This window comes from Oryctolagus cuniculus, chromosome 6 (assembly GCF_051225735.1).
Source record: "Oryctolagus cuniculus isolate XC-2025 breed Fujian yellow rabbit chromosome 6, ASM5122573v1, whole genome shotgun sequence".
Lineage (NCBI taxonomy): Eukaryota > Metazoa > Chordata > Mammalia > Lagomorpha > Leporidae > Oryctolagus > Oryctolagus cuniculus.
Genome location: NC_142872.1, coordinates 141,377,514 through 141,397,911, shown reverse-complemented (window position 1 = coordinate 141,397,911; position 20,398 = coordinate 141,377,514). Strand labels below are relative to the sequence as shown.

Sequence of the window (20,398 nt, the reverse complement as noted above, 5' to 3'; positions counted from 1 at the left end):
CTTCCCTGGTATTTTTTAAAGTGTGTGTATTAATGCACATAATATTTGCAGCAGCTCAAAGTGTGAGGATGGGGTACATTTCGACAATAAGAGGTTAAGTAGCTTGCTCAAAGGGGCACCTACCAAATGGTAAAGACAGATGTTGAGTACAAGTAGTCTGACTCCTAAATCTGAGTCTTAACCTCCGTGTTACACTGACTCTGAGTCAGTGAATTCAAAGCACCCCTGCTGCATTTAAAATAAGATATGTATTTAAAATACAGCAACCTTTATTAGAGTATAAGTGCTGCTTAAAGCAAGATATGCTTGTGGAAACCAGTGCTGTAATTTCAGGATTTTCTTTCTAACTAATGAAAGGCATTTTCTTTGCAAGAGAATTAAGCACCAAATTGTGCAAGGGTTGAAACGCTCACCGAAATCAGGATTACACCCACTTTGACATGCTGTGTCAAGCACCCAGGGCATAAGGAAAGAAAAGCAGGCTGGAGTGAATGGTTACACATCCCGATTTGAGCCTCAGCCATATATGTGGGTTAGTTTCCAAATGGACATTTGCATTGCCTTTATGTGGATCAAGTTGGTGTTTATTTGCCAAACATGTTATTTAGATCTAGGAAAATGACAGGATGGCCCCAGGAAAGTTTCACAATTATAATCTAACTGGCTCCCCAGCTTGCTTTGGATAAAGGGGCTCCTGGCATGTTGGATAAACACAACCTCGAACAGTGGGTTGGTTTTCAGAAGGTGGTGGTCCCCATTCTTACAGCAGGTCTCAAATGGGACTTGTGAACGGACATTCAGAATCCTTGTACCAACACCTAAAGTCTGATGTTGCTGTTACTGAAATTTAGAAACTCGCGGTGCATTCTTGGTTCTGACTTGTGGGGGGGGGGGGGGTTAAAAAGAGAGCCAGAGATTATCTTCGTGAAAAATCTAGTTTTTATTACATCACCTAAAGTAGCACAACCTGCTACACTAATGAAATCGTGTTCTTGGTTTAAAAGGGCAATTGTTAGCCTGACTTTGTGCTCACTAAAAACATCCCCCAATCTTGTTAAGTTATTGCTCTCATTTCAGGTTTTTATAGCTGTGCAGCTTACCAGCCCTCATTTCTTTACGTTTCATTCATTTTCCTTGTATTGATGATTAATGGAGGATGTCGAATGTTAGAGTGAGCAGGCATCAGCAATTGCAAGATCATAATTAGTTTAGCTGACGAGGGCCTCTGATAGCACTTGCATCTGGATGGAAAAATTACCCTATAGGGAACTGGCTGCTCACCAGGTCTTTTTAGTGATACATTGTGAAACACCCGATGAATCAAATGCCCTTTCAATGCCAAGAAAGTGTTCCAGTCTTGAAGCCAAAATTATGTCTGCAGAAAGCTTTCCATTTGAAATGTATCAGAGTACAATTATAACCATTGTATTTTCTTGGCAGGGATACCACTCTTCTACAGTATGGACTCGAGTTAAATAAATTGCCTAAATTTTATGAATCCCCGAAATTTTGACTTATAGCATTGTAATATTTAATTTATAATAAAATTGGGTTCTAGCAAGACTTTTTCCACTCCTTATCTAACATGAATATTTTATCATTAAAGACTTTGCTTTCTAGAGAAAGGGGAGCTGAGCTGCAATTCAGGCTTTTTCTTTCTTTCTTTCTTTCTTTTTTTTTCTGCAGCAAGAGAATTCCATTTCCTGCCTGTTAGTATTTGTGCCTACAAACACAGCCTGACTTTTGTTTAAATGAGAAGTTTAACTCATTTAAGCAGAATCATCACTTGATAGGAAGAATGCAACAAGCAACACTAATTATCTACTTTTAACTATTCTTAAATTATTTCTGAATCTGGTGATTACAGAATTCAGGTCACCAACATCACTTTTTCCTTGGAAATGCTTGTGATTTCCAAGCCTGAGTCAAATGAAATAAATAAATAGCCATTGATGGGATCACATTGTCTTGCTTTAAGCAGGCACCTCTTAAGCCTTCTCATTAGTAGTGCTTCTCTTTGGCAGGAGTTTCTACTGGTCCCCTCAGCTCTGTAGAATACAGTGTGTTCTCTTTCAGATTTTAAAACTGCAAGCGAAAAGACCAGCAATCGAGTGTCTCCTAGTCTGTTAGGACTTTCATTACATGCGTAACAGAAGAAGATACAAATCAGCCCTAATTTTAAATGGCTTCCAAGCTGCCTTTATTCCAAGCTTGACTGTTTTTAAGCTCAAGTAGTATGTGCCCCTCTTTTTCCAAAGTATATGAAGCATGTTGCCATGTTCCATTTTTTTTTTCTTTTTTAGCTTTTGCCTTGGCACTTTTAAAAGGTGTATTTTAGGATTCAGCATTGAGGAGCCATCATTAAACCCACAAAACCCAAAAGTTCAAAAAGTTAAAGCTGTTTCTGTGAAAAGCCTTTGGTGTTCCACACACCTCATCCATCACTGTAGGGTTAATTATAATGAAAATCAGTGGTGCCTATTAAACACAATTGAACCTGACCTCATTATGGGCACTGTGGTTTTATACTGTCATTGTTGCAAGTCTGAAGACAAAACTCCTGGGTTGATTTGGTCTAACTCCACTGATCATGTGACTCACCTCTGACCTTGTTTTTTTTTTTCCCCGTTTCAGAGGCGTAGAGGCTCCGGTGTTTTTTGTGCCAATTGCCTGACCACAAAGACCTCTCTCTGGCGAAAGAACGCAAATGGCGGATATGTATGCAACGCGTGTGGCCTCTACCAGAAGCTTCACTCGGTAAGAACCTGTTCCACTGTTCCAGGAAAAGCTTCATAAAGCAGGCTGGCCTGGTGTGCTGGGTGATAAGCCCCACTCCCTGGCCTGTACCGCCAGCCCCCGCAGGGTTGTTTAATACAGTCACTTTGAATGCACACGTGATTTATGGTGAAAGAGGCTTAGATGTAATGGGGAGATACATATGAGCTCATTAGTAATGCATTATGCCCCTTTTGTTATAAAAGAGGAAAATGATTGACTTCTGGGAACTTCACATAATAGAAAGTCAAACTCATGGTTACTGTTGTTCAGTAGAATTAATTGAGATGCAAAGAGAAACATTAAAAGTTTCAGAAATACCCAAAGAAGTTGCTTTTTTTTAAAGACTCTGACATTATAAAATATGGGGCAGGGAAAGAATGCTATTTTTCCAGCTTACCTGAGAAATTTGCAAGTGACATCTTGGCTGCTTGGGCGCTGGAGATCCGGGCATTCACAAGTGCAGTTCTGAACAAGGATCAGAGACTGTCACTTGCATCTCTGGTTCTTCCAGTGGACCTGGCGTGAGCGGTCTGCCTGCGGCCCTTCAAGGCTGAGTAAGGTGCTTGGGTGCTTTGTGTTGTCATCATCTCCAGCTGCTGTTGGCTCACAGTGGTCCTTCAAATTGCATTTTCCCACATTTAGTTAGAATTGTAGAATAAAATTTAAACTCACAGCCGCCCCCCACCTGTATATGCATTTGACTTACTGAAGGAGAAATATGCTTTAGTTTAGAAAATTTATCTGCAGGCCGGCGCCGCGGCTCACTATGGCTGATCTTCCGCTTGAGGCGCCAGCACCCCGGGTTCTAGTCCCTGTTGGGGCACCGGATTCTGTCCCGGTTGCTCCTCTTCCAGTCCAGCTCTCTGCTGTGGCCCAGGGGTGCAGTGGAGGATGGCCCAGGTCCTTGGGCCCTGCAGTTGCATGGGAGACCAAGAGGAAGCACCTGGCTCCTGGCTTTGGCTCGGCACAGCGCACCGGCGGTAGCAGCCATTTGGGGAGTGAACCAACAGAAGGAAGACCTTTCTCTCTGTCTCTCTCACACTGTCTAACTCTGCCGGTCCAAAAAAAAAAAAATTTATCTGCAGACAAGAGCTGACTCTAAAATAGGAATGCCCCATATAGTCAACAGAAATCTCTTTCCCTGTGCCTTTTACATTTGATTGGGCATTTTACCCCAGCTCTTAGCACAAGCCAGTGAATGGATTACAGCTACAAGGAATACAGTTTTAGACAAAACATTCTCATAAATGGACCATTGGAAGCACTCGTAAAAAAAAAAAAAATGCTGTCAACAATACTACCTGGTAGTGAACTATAAAAACCTTAATTATTGGCATGTGACTAATACTAAGATACCACCACCCTGCACCACCACACATTTTTATAATCTTAATTATTTAAGCTCAGGAGTAAGCTTTCACTTGATGAGGATCAACATTAATGATTTTAATTGAACTTTGGCCAATCATAGGTCAAAATTAATTAAACTACTGTTCCACTAGGTTATGATAATTACTATGATATAAACTATTTCCTAAAAAATATTTTAATACTCATCTCTGCAAATCAGAGGCAATATTTTTTAGATGTATTTATTTATTTGAAAGGCACTGTTAGAGAGAGGGAGATATTCCGTCCGCTGGTTTACTCTACAGATGGTTGCAAAAGCCAGAACTGGGCCAAGCCGAAGCCAAGAGCCAGGAGCCTCCTCAGGATCTCCCACATGGGTGGCAGGGGCCCAAACACTTCGGCCATTTTCCACCTGCTTTTCCCTGGCGATTAGCAGGAACCAGGATCAGAAGTGGAGCAGCTGGGACAACAACCGGTGCCCATATGGGATGCTGGCGTTGCAGGCTGTGGCTTTACCTGGTACACCACAGTGCTGACTCTAAGATGCTCACATTTTATGTCAAAAACTGCCACAAAAGTTATGAAACTTTAAAAATGGAATGCAAATTTCAGATGTCTTTCAGGAGATTAAGTACTGCTTATTTTATAATACTAATATGAACTCTTTATAAACCTGAGCATTCTGACCAAAAAATGCACATGGCCTATTCAAGCTATGCAGCATTTTCATTTTAAAACCAGAAATTTTCAATACCTTTATGATGATAGAAATATTGCAAAACAGTTTTATATTTGTATTTTGGTTGGTATATTAATGATATTCTCTTGCATTAAGTTGCATCCTTTCTGGCCATAATTCATGAATTAAATATTGCTTACATTTATATTTTATATCAAAAGTATTTTCTGGGGCTGGCACTGTAGTACAGCAGGTTAAGCCATTGCCTGCCACACCAGCATCTCTTGGGGGCTGGTTCAGGTCCTGGCTGCTCTACTTATGATCCAGCTAATGCATCTGGGAAAGCAATGGAAGATGAGCCAAGTGCTTTGGCTCCTACACCCACATAGTAGACCTGGAACAGGGTCCTGGCTCCTGATTTCAGCCTGGCCTAACCCTTGTCATTGCAGCCATTTGAGAAGTGAGCCAGAAGATGGAAGATCTCTGTTTCTCCTTCTTGTCGCTCCCCCTCTTCGTGGAGGAACGACACAGGACCCTGCACTGTTCTTTTGTCTGCTCGGCCCTCCCCGGGTTGGCTGCCGTCCCTTCCACCTCCGTGGAAGGGCGGTTCCCCCTGCCACATTCCCCACTTCCACAGGGGAGCGGCACACCGCCGGCCGGCTCTCTCAGGGGCTGCACACGTGTTCCCCTTAGATGTTCCCCTTAGATGTTCCTGGTGCATGCCGTCTCTCTCCTCCTTTTTAGTCCTCCTCCGCCAATCCTAACTCGGCTGCCCACACGCCGAGTACACTGCTCTCCTCCAATCAGGAGCAAGTCCTACAGTTTATTGGCTGAACTGGAGGCAGCTGTGTAGAAGCTGTTTTCTTCTCTCCCAGCGCCATATTGTGGGAGAGCAGATGCATAGAATAAATCTTAATTCCAGTAACTTAGTCTAGTCTGAGTTGCTCCCCACACTTCTCTCTCTATAATTCTGCCTTTCAAATAAATAAATAAATCTTTTAAAAAAGGAAAATATTATTTTCTGATTTCAGCAGCCTATTTAAATTTATCCTGAATTTTTATTCTGTAAATATGTTTTGATTCATTAAACTTATTTTAATTTTATAAATCAAGTTAGAACTTTCACTGCAAGTAAAGTTTTTTTTTAGTCTTATCTGTTGATTTTAGTCATGTTATAGAAACACCTGTTGAACACACACATAGTTGCCAGGAACGTAAAGCTAAATAAAACACTTAAGCTGAGTAAAAGTCAGCATGCATTTTAGGTAAAGAGTAGAGTGACAGATTGAGTATTTGAACCAAGGCCACAAATGAATTTAGACTTTCAACAGAAAACTAATGCTCTGCCTATTAACAAGTAGAATCTTCCCTAGTGAATATAAAAATATCATTTAAGAAGACAAAAATGAGAGAAAACACAACCTTCTGATACGATTTTGATTATCTGATCTCTTTCCTCACAAAATTCATATTTTATAACCACATTTCTAATCATTTGGAAGGATGCATGTAAAAGAGGTCTTCAGGGAGTTTATGGGAAAGGTGTGTTGTGAGAAAAATATGCATGGACTTCAAAAATTTTTTCACCAAAGTAAACTTGTCTTTTCATTCTATTTCCTGTGAACTCACAGCAGTATCCTTGTACCAGTCCGCTTAGGCTGCCTTGACAAAGTGACACAGATTGGTCTGCTTAGAACAGTAGCAATGCTTATTTTCTCACGGGTCAGGAGACTGGGTGTCCAGGAGGTTGCTCTTTCTCACTGAGCTGCCTTCTTGCTGTGTCCTCCCGTGGTGGGGAGAGATACCTCTCTCTTCCCCTCTTCCCATTGGATTAGGACTCTACCTTTATAACCTTCTTTAACCTTAATGTCTTCTCTGAAGATCTTATCACAAAACACAGTCACATTCAGGGTTAGGTCTTCAACACCTGCATTTTGGAGGGTGCAACTCAGTCCATAGCAGTGCACAGTTTTCCAGTTGATATCAATACGTATCTCCTGAGTTACTTTGTTATTACGTTAGTGCAGAACACAAAAATGGAAAATATTCCAGAAAAGTCAGTGTCTTCACATACCTTTCTATAAATGATGCCATCTTCAAATCCGTTGAGTTTGGAACGGCTGTCTCCAAGTAGATTAAAGTTTTCAGTCCCTTCTTCCCCCCATAAAACTGGACATGATTTAATTAGGCTAAAATAGTGCACTTCGGTGATTTCCCCTGATCCTGCTTAGGGCAGAGGAGGAGATTTAACAAATCTATAGCATAAAGTCTAGCCCTGCTTTGAACTTAAGCTTGCTTTATTTTTGTGAGGAATTTTTAATGCACTTAAATGCATTTTTTTAATGTTCTCCTTTTATGTATTGTGTGTGTGTTCTCTGCAGACTCCCAGGCCTTTAAACATCATTAAACAAAACAACGGTGAGCAGATCATTAGGAGAAGAACAAGAAAGCGCCTTAACCCCGAGGCACTTCAGGCTGAGCAGCTCAACAAACAGCAGAGGGGTAGCAGTGAGGAGCAGGTCAACGGGAGCCCGTTAGAGAGGAGGTCAGAAGATCATGTAACTGAAAGTCACCAGAGAGAAATTCCGCTCCCGAGCCTAAGCAAATACGAAGCCCCGGGTTCATTGACTAAAAGCCATTCTGCTCAGCAGCCAGTCCTGGTCGGCCAAACTCTGGATATTCACAAAAGGATGCAACCTTTGCACATTCAGATAAAAAGTCCTCAGGAAAGTACTGGAGATCCAGGAAATAGCTCATCCGTATCTGAAGGGAAAGGAAGTTCTGAGAGAGGCAGTCCCATAGAAAAGTATATGAGACCTGCGAAGCACCCGAATTATTCACCACCAGGCAGCCCTATTGAAAAGTACCAGTACCCACTTTTTGGACTTCCCTTTGTACATAATGACTTCCAGAGTGAAGCTGATTGGCTGCGGTTCTGGAGTAAATATAAGCTCTCCGTTCCTGGGAATCCGCACTACTTGAGTCATGTGCCTGGCCTACCAAATCCTTGCCAAAACTATGTGCCTTATCCCACCTTCAATCTGCCTCCTCATTTTTCAGCTGTTGGATCAGACAATGACATTCCTCTAGATTTGGCGATCAAGCATTCCAGACCTGGGCCAACTGCAAACGGTGCCTCCAAGGAGAAAACGAAGGCACCACCAAATGTAAAAAATGAAGGTCCCTTGAATGTAGTAAAAACAGAGAAAGTTGATAGAAGTACTCAAGATGAACTTTCAACGAAGTGTGTGCACTGTGGCATTGTTTTTCTGGATGAAGTGATGTATGCTTTGCATATGAGTTGCCATGGTGACAGTGGGCCTTTCCAGTGCAGCATATGCCAGCATCTTTGCACGGACAAATATGACTTCACAACACATATCCAGAGGGGCCTGCATAGGAACAATGCACAAGCAGAAAAAAACGGAAAACCTAAAGAGTAAAACCTTAGCACTTAGCACAATTACATAGAAATAGGTTTTCTTGATGGGAATTCAATAGCTTGTAATGTCTTATGAAGACCTATTAAAAGAAATACTTCATAGAGCCTGCCTTATCCAACATGAAATTCCCTTCTTTTTATTATTCTTTCTTTCAATGAGTAGGTTACCGAGACTAAAAAGTGAGGCAAATGGTCAGTGAGAAAGAATGGAAGATGGCAAACAATCATTTTTTTTTAAAACCTACTAAGTTAAAACCATCTTGACTGATGTGCACTGGGGAAGTGATCTGTAAGAAGTACCACCAGACGATAATTGCTGTGTTTATAAAGAAAGGTAACACCTGGCTAGAATTAGAAAGAATTTACACATGATGCAAGTAAAGCAGTATTGGGCTGGCCATTGGCCCATTGGTTCAAAGATCCACAGATTGTTGCCTAAATTTAGAAGTGTCATGAAATCCTAGGCAGATGAGGAGAAGTCAGATCTCCAAGGCAATGCAAGGAAAATGGCGCCCTCTGATATCAGTCTCCTCTCATTGACCATGTCTCAGATTTTGACTTAGAAATGTGAGCTGTGGTTAGGCTTGGTGAGAGAGCAGCAGGAAACATGACAGATGGTGGCACAATGTTGTTGACCAGCCCTGCCTGTACATACACATGCACACCCTCTTTGGTATTTTTGTCCTTTAGATGTTCAGATACTCAGTAGACCTTTTGTTTGCAGTATAGGTTCATTTTGTCCAAATATATATCCATTTAAAAACACAATGTCCTCGATGCTTATGTAGTAATTTTATTTTAGGGAGACATTTCTTTCTTGTATGGGATGAACCAGTTTGGATTTGTTTTCTAAGCCTCCTGTTGGTCACTAATCTCACTTGGCACATTATAACTCAAAGAATCCCCTCAGTTCAAAAGAATAGATGGATACACAAGTCAGACTGTGGGTTTAATTTGTTTGGAACACATGGTTTTTCTCCACAAGGTAACCTGCTGTATTTATTTATTTTCTTTTGGTTAAATATAATTTCCAAACTTTGTGGTCAGGCAGCGTCTAAGGTTACGTTACCACAGACTGACAGTTGGTATATGTACCAATCAATCCCTTCATTAGATTTATACAGGTTTAGTTAAGTAGCATTAAATAGGATTCTTAGAAGTATGTCTTCATAGTACTTTTAATACTTAAGGCTTTGTAAAAACTATCTATGAAGGGAAAGCTCCTCAGCATAACTGCTCAGGGAAATAGGGCTAAATAACTGAACATTAAATAATTGGTTAAAGGTGCTGTTAGTCGAGCCTCAATGCTTGCTACAAGGATGTATGTACAAGGACTGACTTTAATAATTTGCATTATATTGTCCCAACCAGTAGTTTATTTTTTTGCCACGGAGATGTAGAAGATATTACAAGCTACTGGATGCACTGTCAGATTAACTTATTTCATTAAAGAAGTTGGGAGAACAAATAGGAAAAAAAAACTTATTTTTCTAGTAAATATTAATGTATTACATTTCAAATAATGGTGCCTGACATATTGAATAATTATTTTCTACAGTGTACGTATGCAACAAAGATATTCCATCATGCATTAGAGTCAGTTCTGGCTCTGCCTAGCTGTTTACATTTGCAAATGTAGCAAACAAGGTAATGAAGCAACTATTTCTATGGCAGTAGATATCTTTTGTGTGTGTGTGTGTGCATTAAAGTTGTAAACGGTAACATGAAACAAATGAAAGTTCTTAATATCATGGTATGGAAAACAAGAAGGAAATGAAAATATTTTTATGCCTACTTAGGAAAAAAAAGGGTAGCACTATTCATTCCAAGTACTTTTTTTTTTTAATTTTTAAGCTCTTAACTCACATTGTTATGCTTAAGATGATAAACATATATCCTCTTTTTATTGCTTTGTCTATGTTTCAGATGAAACATTTCAGAAATTATTTTGATAAGTGCTGCTGGAATCTGCAGCGCTGATGTTTTTATTGCATCCTGTAGTTGCATTTGCACTCCATTTTTACATTAATTCGCAGTTGCTTTGTATTGTTTTGTTTTGTTTGGGTTTTGTTTCTTTTTTTCACAGTGCCGGGTGTTCGTTTCTAAAAGTTGGATGGCAGGTAGAGTTCAACTGGTTCATGACTGTTGTAGTGAATGAAGTTAAAAATGTCTTTCTGATGTTGTGTTGTCATTTCCATTCTTGCATTTTTGTTTTCATGTAAAGAGAGAGAAAGAGAGAAATCAGGACTAAGTCCTCTGGTTCAGTTTCATAGTTTAAGGGGCCCTATCTGATTTCATCTGTCGCATAGCTCTGCTATTCATATAAACTGAAATAAAGAGGTGGAATGAAGAGCTTTGACATTCAATGATTTGCCATAATTTATCTTTCTTAGGAGTTTTGATGGATGCATCCCACAATGTATAGGCAGACTTCAGAAGTGACAATTAAAGACCTAAAAAGTAGATTCCCCCAACAACGTTTATGTTTTTTAAGGAAACGAATAATAAAATGCACTGTGGCAATCGTCAAGCAACATTATATGTAGACTGCTCAAATGAGAAAATACCAGAAATTTGATTAACAGGCATATTAAAGGTATTACTTTTTGGGCAAAACTACTCTTTCAGTGATTTCTCCAGTGTGTCAGACACAAACAGGTTGTTCATATTTGGCATGTATGCCTTCTTTTTAATTCAGTTGTTTTCTCAGACGTAGTAGCAATGATTAGTATTGGAAAATACATATCACTGTTCTTGGAATATTTATGGTCAGTCTACTTTTGGTAGAATATTCTTGAATAGCATTGACATGATAGATTTTATGCCATACTCCTTTATTGATTATTTTCATTTTTGCTTTCATTATTTTACATATTTTTGGTGGAGAAGAGGCTGGGCTTTTAAAAAAAAAAATTAAAATTATAACACTAAAATACTCTTTATTTTTTGACTTAATAAAAGCCTTTATTCCATCTCTCAAAATATTTTTTTTTGTTTTAAGATCTCTGATCATTTTGTCTTAAGTTGTGATTTTAAATGAGCTATTTCGATTCTTAATCTTTTGTTAGAGGACTTTCAAGATGATTTAGGAATTTTCCCTCTTGGAAAAGGCTTCCCCTATGATGAAAACTGTATGTCAGCTAAAACTGAATGCCATTTAAAAGCTGTAGATCCTTGAAAAATGACTTGTCTATGTTCTAAATTGAGCTTTGAGTCAAACTTTAGGCCAGCATTCTCTCTTCCTTTTCTTACTCTTTCTATCATTAGCATTCAGCCCTAGATCCATACTGTTGTTTGGGATAGAAAAATCATAAAGAGCCAGCCCACCTCAGAAGTTTGTGGATTTAGAGACACTCCAAGACTAAATAGATAGGAAAAGGATGGAGCTCTCATTGTTAACCCCTTCACTCTGTAGTTCAGAAGGTAAAAAGTGTGCCCAATTCTCTCTACATGACATATTGAGATGTTCTCTTTTAAAAATCCACTTTTAAGATAGTGATGTTCTGTTGTAACTGTCCTCTTTTAATAAAGGTAGATTTTAGAAAACAAGCATGGGGATTCTTATCTAAGGTAATAGTAATGAGAAGAAGAAAAAAAGTGATTATCTTTTACAGCTCTCTGTTGAAGCCTGTGGTAGCACATTATGTTTATGATTGCACATGTGCACATATTCTATTATGATCCAATGCAAATACAGCTCCAAAAATATTAAATGTATATATATATATATTTTAAAATGCCTGAGGAAATACATTTTTCTTAATAAATTGAAGATACCAATACTGCTATTAAAATATTAGCCTTCTGCTGTGTGGCTGCATACCATCGCAAAGTGACTTGTCTTGAGACCTGCGACCTGCCTGCCTGTTTAATCCATGAACAGGAACGCATCCCTGGAGGGGGAGTATCTGCCATCCAGCTGTGGAAACATGGGGTGGAGAAGCTGGTGGTTTGCTTCTATGCTCTATGCCAGCCTTCTGCCTAAACCTTAGATGTGCTCACAGCTACCTGTCTTTGGGTTGACTGAGGGCCATGGCAAAATGAACTCAAGGTGTCTTTGGTGAGCAAGTAGGTGACAGCTTGCTGACTGACCCAGGCACAGGAGAAAGCCGATGAATGGAAATGCAACCTGAGTATGAAACTAAATATGCTAACCAAAGGTAGGTACTGTTAGATGGAATTCTATCAGCAGGCAGCTGACTGTAAATGTGAAGAATATATAGAAAGAATGCATCAGACTTTGGAGGGCAGTGTTATTTTCCCAAAGAAAAGCCTTGGCCACGGGCAGAGGCTTAGTGTCTTTGTAGAGCACTTCTACTTGGTTTTCCATTGCTGGTTCTTAGCTGACTCACGCGTTCCTGATAGTGGTGCAGTTGTTTAGAAAGCATCCCCAGCTATTTTCAGTAATTAGACCCTCTGGACGATGCTAGGGCAGAAGTGTGTCAGGTCAAGGGTGAAGAAAATGTGAAATTCAGCAGTAATTCACACATGGAAACGGGATAATGTGTGTTCATGGATTGGTCTCTTCAAGGGAAGAGCTATTAGCTTTTGTGCCAGAGAAAAGCAAGAGTAACTTTACCATGGAAATAATGTTTAGCCTGCATCAGAAAAAATGGTTCTTCAAGACCCATATGTCCCAAACTGGATCCTGGTTACACCCTTGGTTGTTCTTTTTTTTGTTTGTTTGTTGGTTTTGTTTTTTTTTTTTTTTTTCAATATATGAACTGCAGCAAATCACTTTTTTCTTTTTGTGCCTCAGGTTCCTCAGCTGTAAAATGGAAAAAATATATTAATAATAATAATATTAATAATAATAATAATGGTAATGTAGTACTTGTTTGTAAAGCACTTTGAGATCCTTGGTTGAAAGGTACCATAGGAGCGCCAAGTATTATTATGTGGCCAAGGGGGTTATTTAAACTCTCAGTTTAGCAAGGGCCAGGAAAGGTTGGGGTCATTTTTGTTAAAGATGAGCTGTAAATATCATAAGTAGACAGCCTATAGTGTTGACTATGAAGAGGCAAAACTATTAGAAGGCTGATAAAACCATAATTTCTTAATGGCTACCAACAAGGCAAATATCACAGTAACACAATGCCAAATTCCTTAGGGTGGACTATTTGACAACAACATGGGTAATTTGGGGGGGAGGGTTGGGAGTGGGAAGCATCTCAAAATGCCAATGTCAAATTCACCTTCAGCAATATTCACCAGCAGAAAATGTCTTTCATATGGAATGATTTCATGTTGCTAAGAAGAAGAATTCAATTTGTAGTCCTGATTTGAATATTAGAATGTTGGCTATAATAGTTCTGTTCTTACAACACATGGAATTTTTTCGTTTTATTTTATTTTGTTTTCATAGTGCATGTTCATTTCTACTCACAAACATGTTCTTGGTGTATTTCTTATGCAAACAATCTTCAGGCAGCAAAGATGTCTGTTACATCTAAACTTGAATAATAAAGTTTTACCACCAGTTATACATAATGGCGTTGGTATGGTTTATATGGATTCACTTTTCATCCATGTAGCAATAGGAAGTACAGACCGGATGGTGAAATCACATCACCATTTTAAAAAACATTTCTAAGACTGATGAAGCCTGGATTCTCTCATCTTGTTTTGTTTTACTTTGCTTCTTTTTTTCTTTAACCAATTTCATATTGATAGATTTTGTGTAAAAATTATGCTAGTTTCTTTAGGAAGATTAACAATAAAAATTGTGTTTATTTCCAAAACATTTATTGAGTATCAAGTATTGAATGTTGACTATCGAGTAATAATTTTGTTAAAATATTAAAAACTCTTGCTTGCACAGTTTCAACTTTGACTCAATTGAATATACCCAAGTGACTAGGATGTGAGGATCCTGACAAATCATCTAAAAAATGTTTAATAGTACTTTGTGCATCTAAAATGGAATTCACCAGTGCCAGTTTCTGATGATTCTGAAAGACATGGAAGAAACCCAGGTGAGAAAAAGAGGCTGTGGGAAGAATCACCCAAGTGTTTTTTAACCAGAAGAAGAGACACCAAAGCACAGGACATAAAGTACATAAATAATTGATTCAGAAGATTAGTTTCAAAAGTTCCAAAATAATTAGTGCATCCTGCTTGCACAATCTTTATTTCTCATTTTTGTGAACCCAAATTAAGGAACAAATCCTTTTACTTTTTCTTCTTCCCCCTTGTTCTTTCCCATCGCCCATGTTTTGAAAACAGCAGAGCGGAGACTCTTTGAGGGGCTTTCACAACTGTAAGGAGCTTGTTTCCCAGCTGGAGGCAATGTTCTCAAGATAAGAGTATAGTAATAACAATGTGATGACTTTTCCTTATAGAGCAGTGGAGTCTTCCTGTTAGAATCCCATTAGAGGAGAAATGTGTTGCCATCAGCTATTTACTCTTGTCTGCAGGGAGGGAAGACAGTGAATCAGCACTGTTCCGCCTTCCTCCCTTGCCTTTTGGTCTCAGCTCTCTGGGAGGGTAGGGGCTCAGAAACTCAAACACAAAAAAGGAGCAGGCAAGGAACCTGGTGGGTGGAGACTCCCAGGAAGAGGAGAGCTTGGTCCCCTATGAAAATAGTTGTGCCTGGGCTCTAAGAATATTGCCAAGGGAGAATGACTTGTGTTCCCAGATTTTCAGTTTTCAGGGGAAAAAATGGACAAAGGGAATTCTAAACATCATATGCTGGCTTTTTTTTTTTTTTTTAATACTGCAAACTAAACGAAACACTGGTTCAGAATAAATTCCCCCATTAGACTGCCAGAGTATGACCCTGGAGTCTGAACATCAGTGTACTCTGAAAACTAGCAGGAGGAAATTGTCCAAAGAACAGAAGTCCCTTGTGTTTCTCTTGAATGTTGTCTCAGGTCCTGGTGCATCTCCAGTTGTACCAGGAAACCTGCGACACCAGCCTGATTCCTTCAGAGCCAAAATTGTCTAAGACTAAAACATTTGTGCAGGAGAAAAATAAGCCATTTTTTAAAATATACAGCCAATTACTTTGTTCTGCTTCTCTGTTAACCCCAAGTACAGTTGTGGTGGTGTGTGTTTGCTTGTTTTTAAACATCCTGGCATGAACAAATTCATCCTTTCATGAACAAAGAAATGTCAAAAGCTATTCAAGTTTATAGTTGCTAAAGTTAATCTTCCGTAATGGCCAAGAACTCCTTATATCCTCCTCCCTGTCATAACTTAGAGTGAAAATAACAGGAGTTGAAAAGCAAACACTAACAGTTGATGTGGAGGGAAGGGCTTTTGCATGCTGTAGCTGGTCATATTCATGAATTAAATTTTTTTTTTTTTTTTTTTTTTTTTGGACAGGCAGGGTAGACAGAGACAGAGAGAAAGGTCTTCCTTTTGCTGTTGGTTCACCCTCCAATGGCCGCCACGGCCGGCACGCTGCGGCCGGCGCACCGCGCTGATCCGATGGCAGGAGCCAGGTACTTATCCTGGTCTCCCATGGGGTGCAGGGCCCAAGCACTTGGGCCATCCTCCACTGCACTCCCGGGCCACAGCAGAGAGCTGGCCTGGAAGAAGGGCAACCGGGACAGAATCCGGCGCCCCGACTGGGATTAGAACCTGGTGTGCCGGCGCCGCAAGGCGGAGGATTAGCCTAATGAGCCGCGGCGCCGACATGAATAAAAAATTTTAAACATTATTCATAATCTGATTTCTAGTTTTACAATACTGTTCTTCAATATATTCAGGGTGTTGGTAATATGAAGAGCACCATTTGTTACTGTTCATATAGAATGTATCATCGGAGGCCACTACTGGCATAGGGTGTATCACATGAGGCATCTATCACCACTTCTCCCAGCTTCCTGCTTCATACCAGCCGTAACAACAGCAAAAATTAATACTAACTTTCTTCCTCAGTTGAGCACAAGCTACTGGTCTTGATTTCCCTGTCATCATCATGATCATCATTTTTAATTTAAAAGAGACAAACTTATAGCTCCTTTCTCTGCCTGTTCATTTCCCAAAGCCCCCAGCAGACAAGGGTGGACCAAGACAAAGGTGGGAGCCAGGAACTCAATTCAGGCCTTCCACCTGGGTGACAGGAACCCAATTATTTGAGCCATCACTGCTGTCTCCCAAGGTCTGCCTTATCAGGAAGCCAGAGCCAGAAGCCAGAGTTGGGAGTCAAACAGAGGCACTCGAATATGGGACACAGGGGTCTTAATCTCTAAATTAAACATCTACACTTGCCTCATAAGTTTAAAGACTGCATTTAAGTGTTAGTGTTTGTTAAATGTTTTCGCAAAAGCAAAGGAAGCCTTTCTCATTGGATGCCTTTGTGTCCTCTGATTCACTTTCAAACACTGTTACCATAGTCACATCTTTGAGTTCAACAGGAAATAGATGGTCATTTGCTTTTGGAGAGTGGACTATTGATGATGGACTGTTTTCTTTGGCATTTTGAACTATTCCATTTGAGTAAAGTTTGATACAAACACAGTTTCAGCAGCATGTTCCTTCATTACAGGATGGCAGTAATACTCTAACATAAACTGCGGGCAGATAATCATTTCAATTAGCTAAATTTCAAGAGCAACACATCATTTTAACAAGACCTACTCCTGAACGCCCGCTTCCCAGACTCTGCTCACATGCACTTAAATAAAGAAGCCACTGAAACATCCTCCTTTTGACCTTCCCGCCCCAACCAATTTAACCTCAAAAGCAAACTCTTAAATGCTTTATGATTAACAACTGCTGTTTTGGAGACAAGCATCAATATGAATTTCTGTCACTAAATTCAGCTACAGCACGTTATTTTACATAAAATGTTTTTCTAATAAAAGTTAGATACCCAGGGAAAAGAGTACTTCCTATTAGTACACACCATTGTCCATGATAATTTTAAAAAACGTATTATTTTAAGATGGACTAAGGAAGTAAAAGTCAACATTTTGTAAGCAATAATACATTGGGATATGTTTTAAATATCTTTGGTCTGCAGGGAAGATATAAAACAATAACAACAATAGTAAACAAATCCGCAATCATTACACGTTGCTGTAACATACTAACTTCTACATTGGGGACAATCCTCATGAAATTTTAGGTGAAATTTCTAATCAATTGTCACAATAACAAAATTTTGAGTACTATAATGAAGGCTTAGGAGCCAATCAGCCATCAGAGGTATTCTTCTTCTTTTTTAACTGTGCTTTTCTTTCAAAAACATTTGTTTACAGGCCATGTTTATTAATAGAAATACATAGGAGATGATACCATACCCTTTAGCAAATATGCAATTTATTAAAGCAGGCAAAAAGTACAATCTGTAAAGCTCTCCAGGGCTCCAATGCAGATTCTTGCATGCAATGAATTGAGCTCTGTACCTTCTTAGCACCTACTAATTTCTATTTCCCAAGCTGACTAAATCAACTTGGTCTTATCCATAAATGTTTGTAGACATTCTGTTGGTCATAGATGATGTTTTACATACAGGATCCTTAGGTGTGGTGTGCCATCATAATGGGCTTGATGGTAAATAAAGTAACTAGATCATCATTTAGTTTTTAGATTATCAAAACGTAACAACAGCCAAGTCTGGACCAGGCTGAAGCTAGGAGCCAGGAACTCCATTTGGTCTCCCACAAGGGTGGCAGAGGACAAAGCACTTGGGTCATCTTCTGCCGCCTTCCTTTGCACATTAGTAGGAGGCTGGATCAGAAGCGAGGCAACTGAGACTGGAACTGTCACTCCGAATGCGGCCATCACAAGTGGCAGCTTAATCCACTGCTCCAAGATGCCAGCCCTCACCTGTGGTTGTGGAATCTGGATAGCTTCCTTCTTTCCCAAAGCACTGGGAAGTGAACAAAAACAGTCACTTTGGACAGAGAATATTTGCTCTATTTCTCTTTAGGAAATCACAGCAGAATATCCAACCCAGCACTATCTATGTGTACAATTTTGATGATACAGAAGCTAATTCAACTACTTGCCTTAGATCTATTTGGAAAACATTTTTGTGATTACCAGAAGAGGATAGGGAAGGAAAGAAAAGGTTAATATATATATATAATAGATATATTATATATATATTAGATTAACTTTATGGCTTAATATCAATAAAAATAGAGCTCATTTTTTCTTTGTTCTGAATACCTCCCAGAGTATCTAGTAATAGTGACTATTTAATAAATACTTTCTAGATTCAGTGGAATCATCCATTAATGCTCCAAAAAATGTCAACTAGGGAAAGAGTTTTTAACAAAAATAGAAAATTACATTTGAGAGTTGTTTGAGGCATAAACTCTTTGGATTCATTTTCTCTATTTAAAATTTAATACCAACTAAATTATTTTAAACATATAAGTCACAGAGTCAAAACATATTAATTAAATCATGAAGGCTCAAGGATTGGGTATAACTAACCAGGAACTGGAAATGCAGGTTGGCAATCTATATCACTAAAATACATTCAAGAGAAACTGCAAAATCCAACTTGTACTAAATTATTTGTGTCCTCCTATGAATGATCTGAAAATTCCCCAGTAAAATGCATATGTTGAATCCCAGGTCCCAAGATGATGTTATTAGGGATGACCTCATACTGGGGTTGCCCTCATAAGTGAGATTAGTGCCCTTATAAAGGGGACCCAAGAGAGATATTCTACCATATGAAGATGCAGGGAAAGATGGTGATCTATCAGACAATCTGTCAATGCTTTGATGTTAGACTTCCCAGTTTGGAAAACTGAGAAATTTTCCTTGTTTCTAAAGTCAACTAGCTCAGGAGATTTTGTCATAGCAGCACAGGTGGACTAAGATGTAAGTCTTTCAGGTTAGTTCTTCATAGCAACGCAAGTGCCTCCAACAGTTGAAACAACAATGGTGCTTTGCTAAACAAAAGGCCTTCCAAAGTCTCCATGTAGTCTGGTGTAGGGAGCAAACTAGGTAACTTTTTACAACCTTCCACCTTTAGTCACTGGTGAAAATCTGCTATTTTTCAAGTGTTTAACATCACTTCCTACTTCTTTCATCCAAAATTAAGTATGGTCTGTTGAACAATACTTATTGGTCATCTGCATGATGGTAACTATGTATCTTTTCCTACAATAAACTATGTGAGTAGATAATCCCATTAAAAGAAAAAGAAAATAAAAATAAACACCTGGGAGTCACGCTAGCATCTCTTGTTCTCACTTCCTTGTATAACGTTGGAACAGGTCTTGCTCATTCTACTTGCTATGCAGTTTCTCATCTGCCAGCTCCTGTCTGCATTTCTTACCTTTGTCCCAGTTGGGGACTGTTTCCTCAAGGACATGGTCATGTTCTACTTGAATATAGCTTCCTGGTTCACATAGCCAAGTGAACACCACAAAATCTGAACTTGCTATTCACCTACATTAAGACCTTCATGCTCCCTGCTTAGTTTACAGAATAACAAGCAAGTGTTTTTGCATAGGAAAGCTTTCAGTGGCAGAGTCCCATCAACCTTGACAGCTTCATCACTCATTAATCCCTGATACAATGTAAGTAGATTTAGTTTCACAACACATCAAAGATATCTCAAATCAGTATTATTACATACGCTGTATCCTCTGATTTTTGTGCCCTCCCCAAACTGATTTGACTATCTTTCTCATTACTGAGCTGTCGGGACATAGATCACAAATTATCTCTTAGCATGGCTTCCCTGAACAAAGTGCTGAAAATTCCCCTCTTCAAGACTTCCAGGCACATGACTAGCTTTTCACACACGTTACTGAAATAGCCTGCCTTCCTTCACCAGAGCAGCACTTGACACATGGCTAGTAGGGCTGAGCAGCTGGTCCTCTTCTCTCCTCTCCCCTCCCCTCCCCACTCCTTCCCTCCTTTCTCCTCTCTCCCCTCCTCTCCTCCTCTCCCCTTCCCTACCTTCTCCTCTCCTATCTCTCATTAAAGGTGATTTTGTGACTAGTGGCGACTGTATTAGTACAGACCTGCAAACTTTCTAAAAAGATTTACATGTGCTTTTGTTATACCACAGGGAAAGTAAGAACACCAGTAATTTAATGTCCTTTTGTGTACTTCATTGCCATGGGGAAAAAAAAAAGCTTGGCATCTAATTACAAACACATTATGTCAATTGTTGTAAGTATCAGAAAAAGTATCATGTAAAATAATATATCGGTTTTTCTAATTTC

General features: G+C 39.3%; 1 protein-coding gene and 1 long non-coding RNA gene across 7 annotated transcripts in view; one reads left to right on the top strand and one right to left on the bottom strand.

Moving 5' to 3' along the window:
- Positions 1–13,992, top strand: part of TRPS1 (transcriptional repressor GATA binding 1) — a 269,427-nt gene extending 255,435 nt beyond the window's left edge. For all 6 annotated transcript variants that reach the window (XM_070075419.2, XM_051843995.3, XM_051843993.3 and 3 more), the window contains 2 exons: positions 2,635–2,757; positions 7,189–13,992. In XM_070075419.2, coding sequence (XP_069931520.1) covers positions 2,635–2,757; positions 7,189–8,250 — 1,185 coding nt within the window. In that variant the 3' untranslated portion in view covers positions 8,251–13,992. The remainder of the gene's footprint in view (positions 1–2,634; positions 2,758–7,188) is intronic.
- Positions 2,693–4,338, bottom strand: LOC149126313 (uncharacterized). The gene is made up of 2 exons (XR_016235889.1): positions 3,485–4,338; positions 2,693–3,393 (listed from the first exon to the last, which is right to left on the bottom strand). It is a non-coding gene; the product is annotated as an uncharacterized LOC149126313 (long non-coding RNA).
- Positions 13,993–20,398: the final 6,406 nt, after the last annotated feature.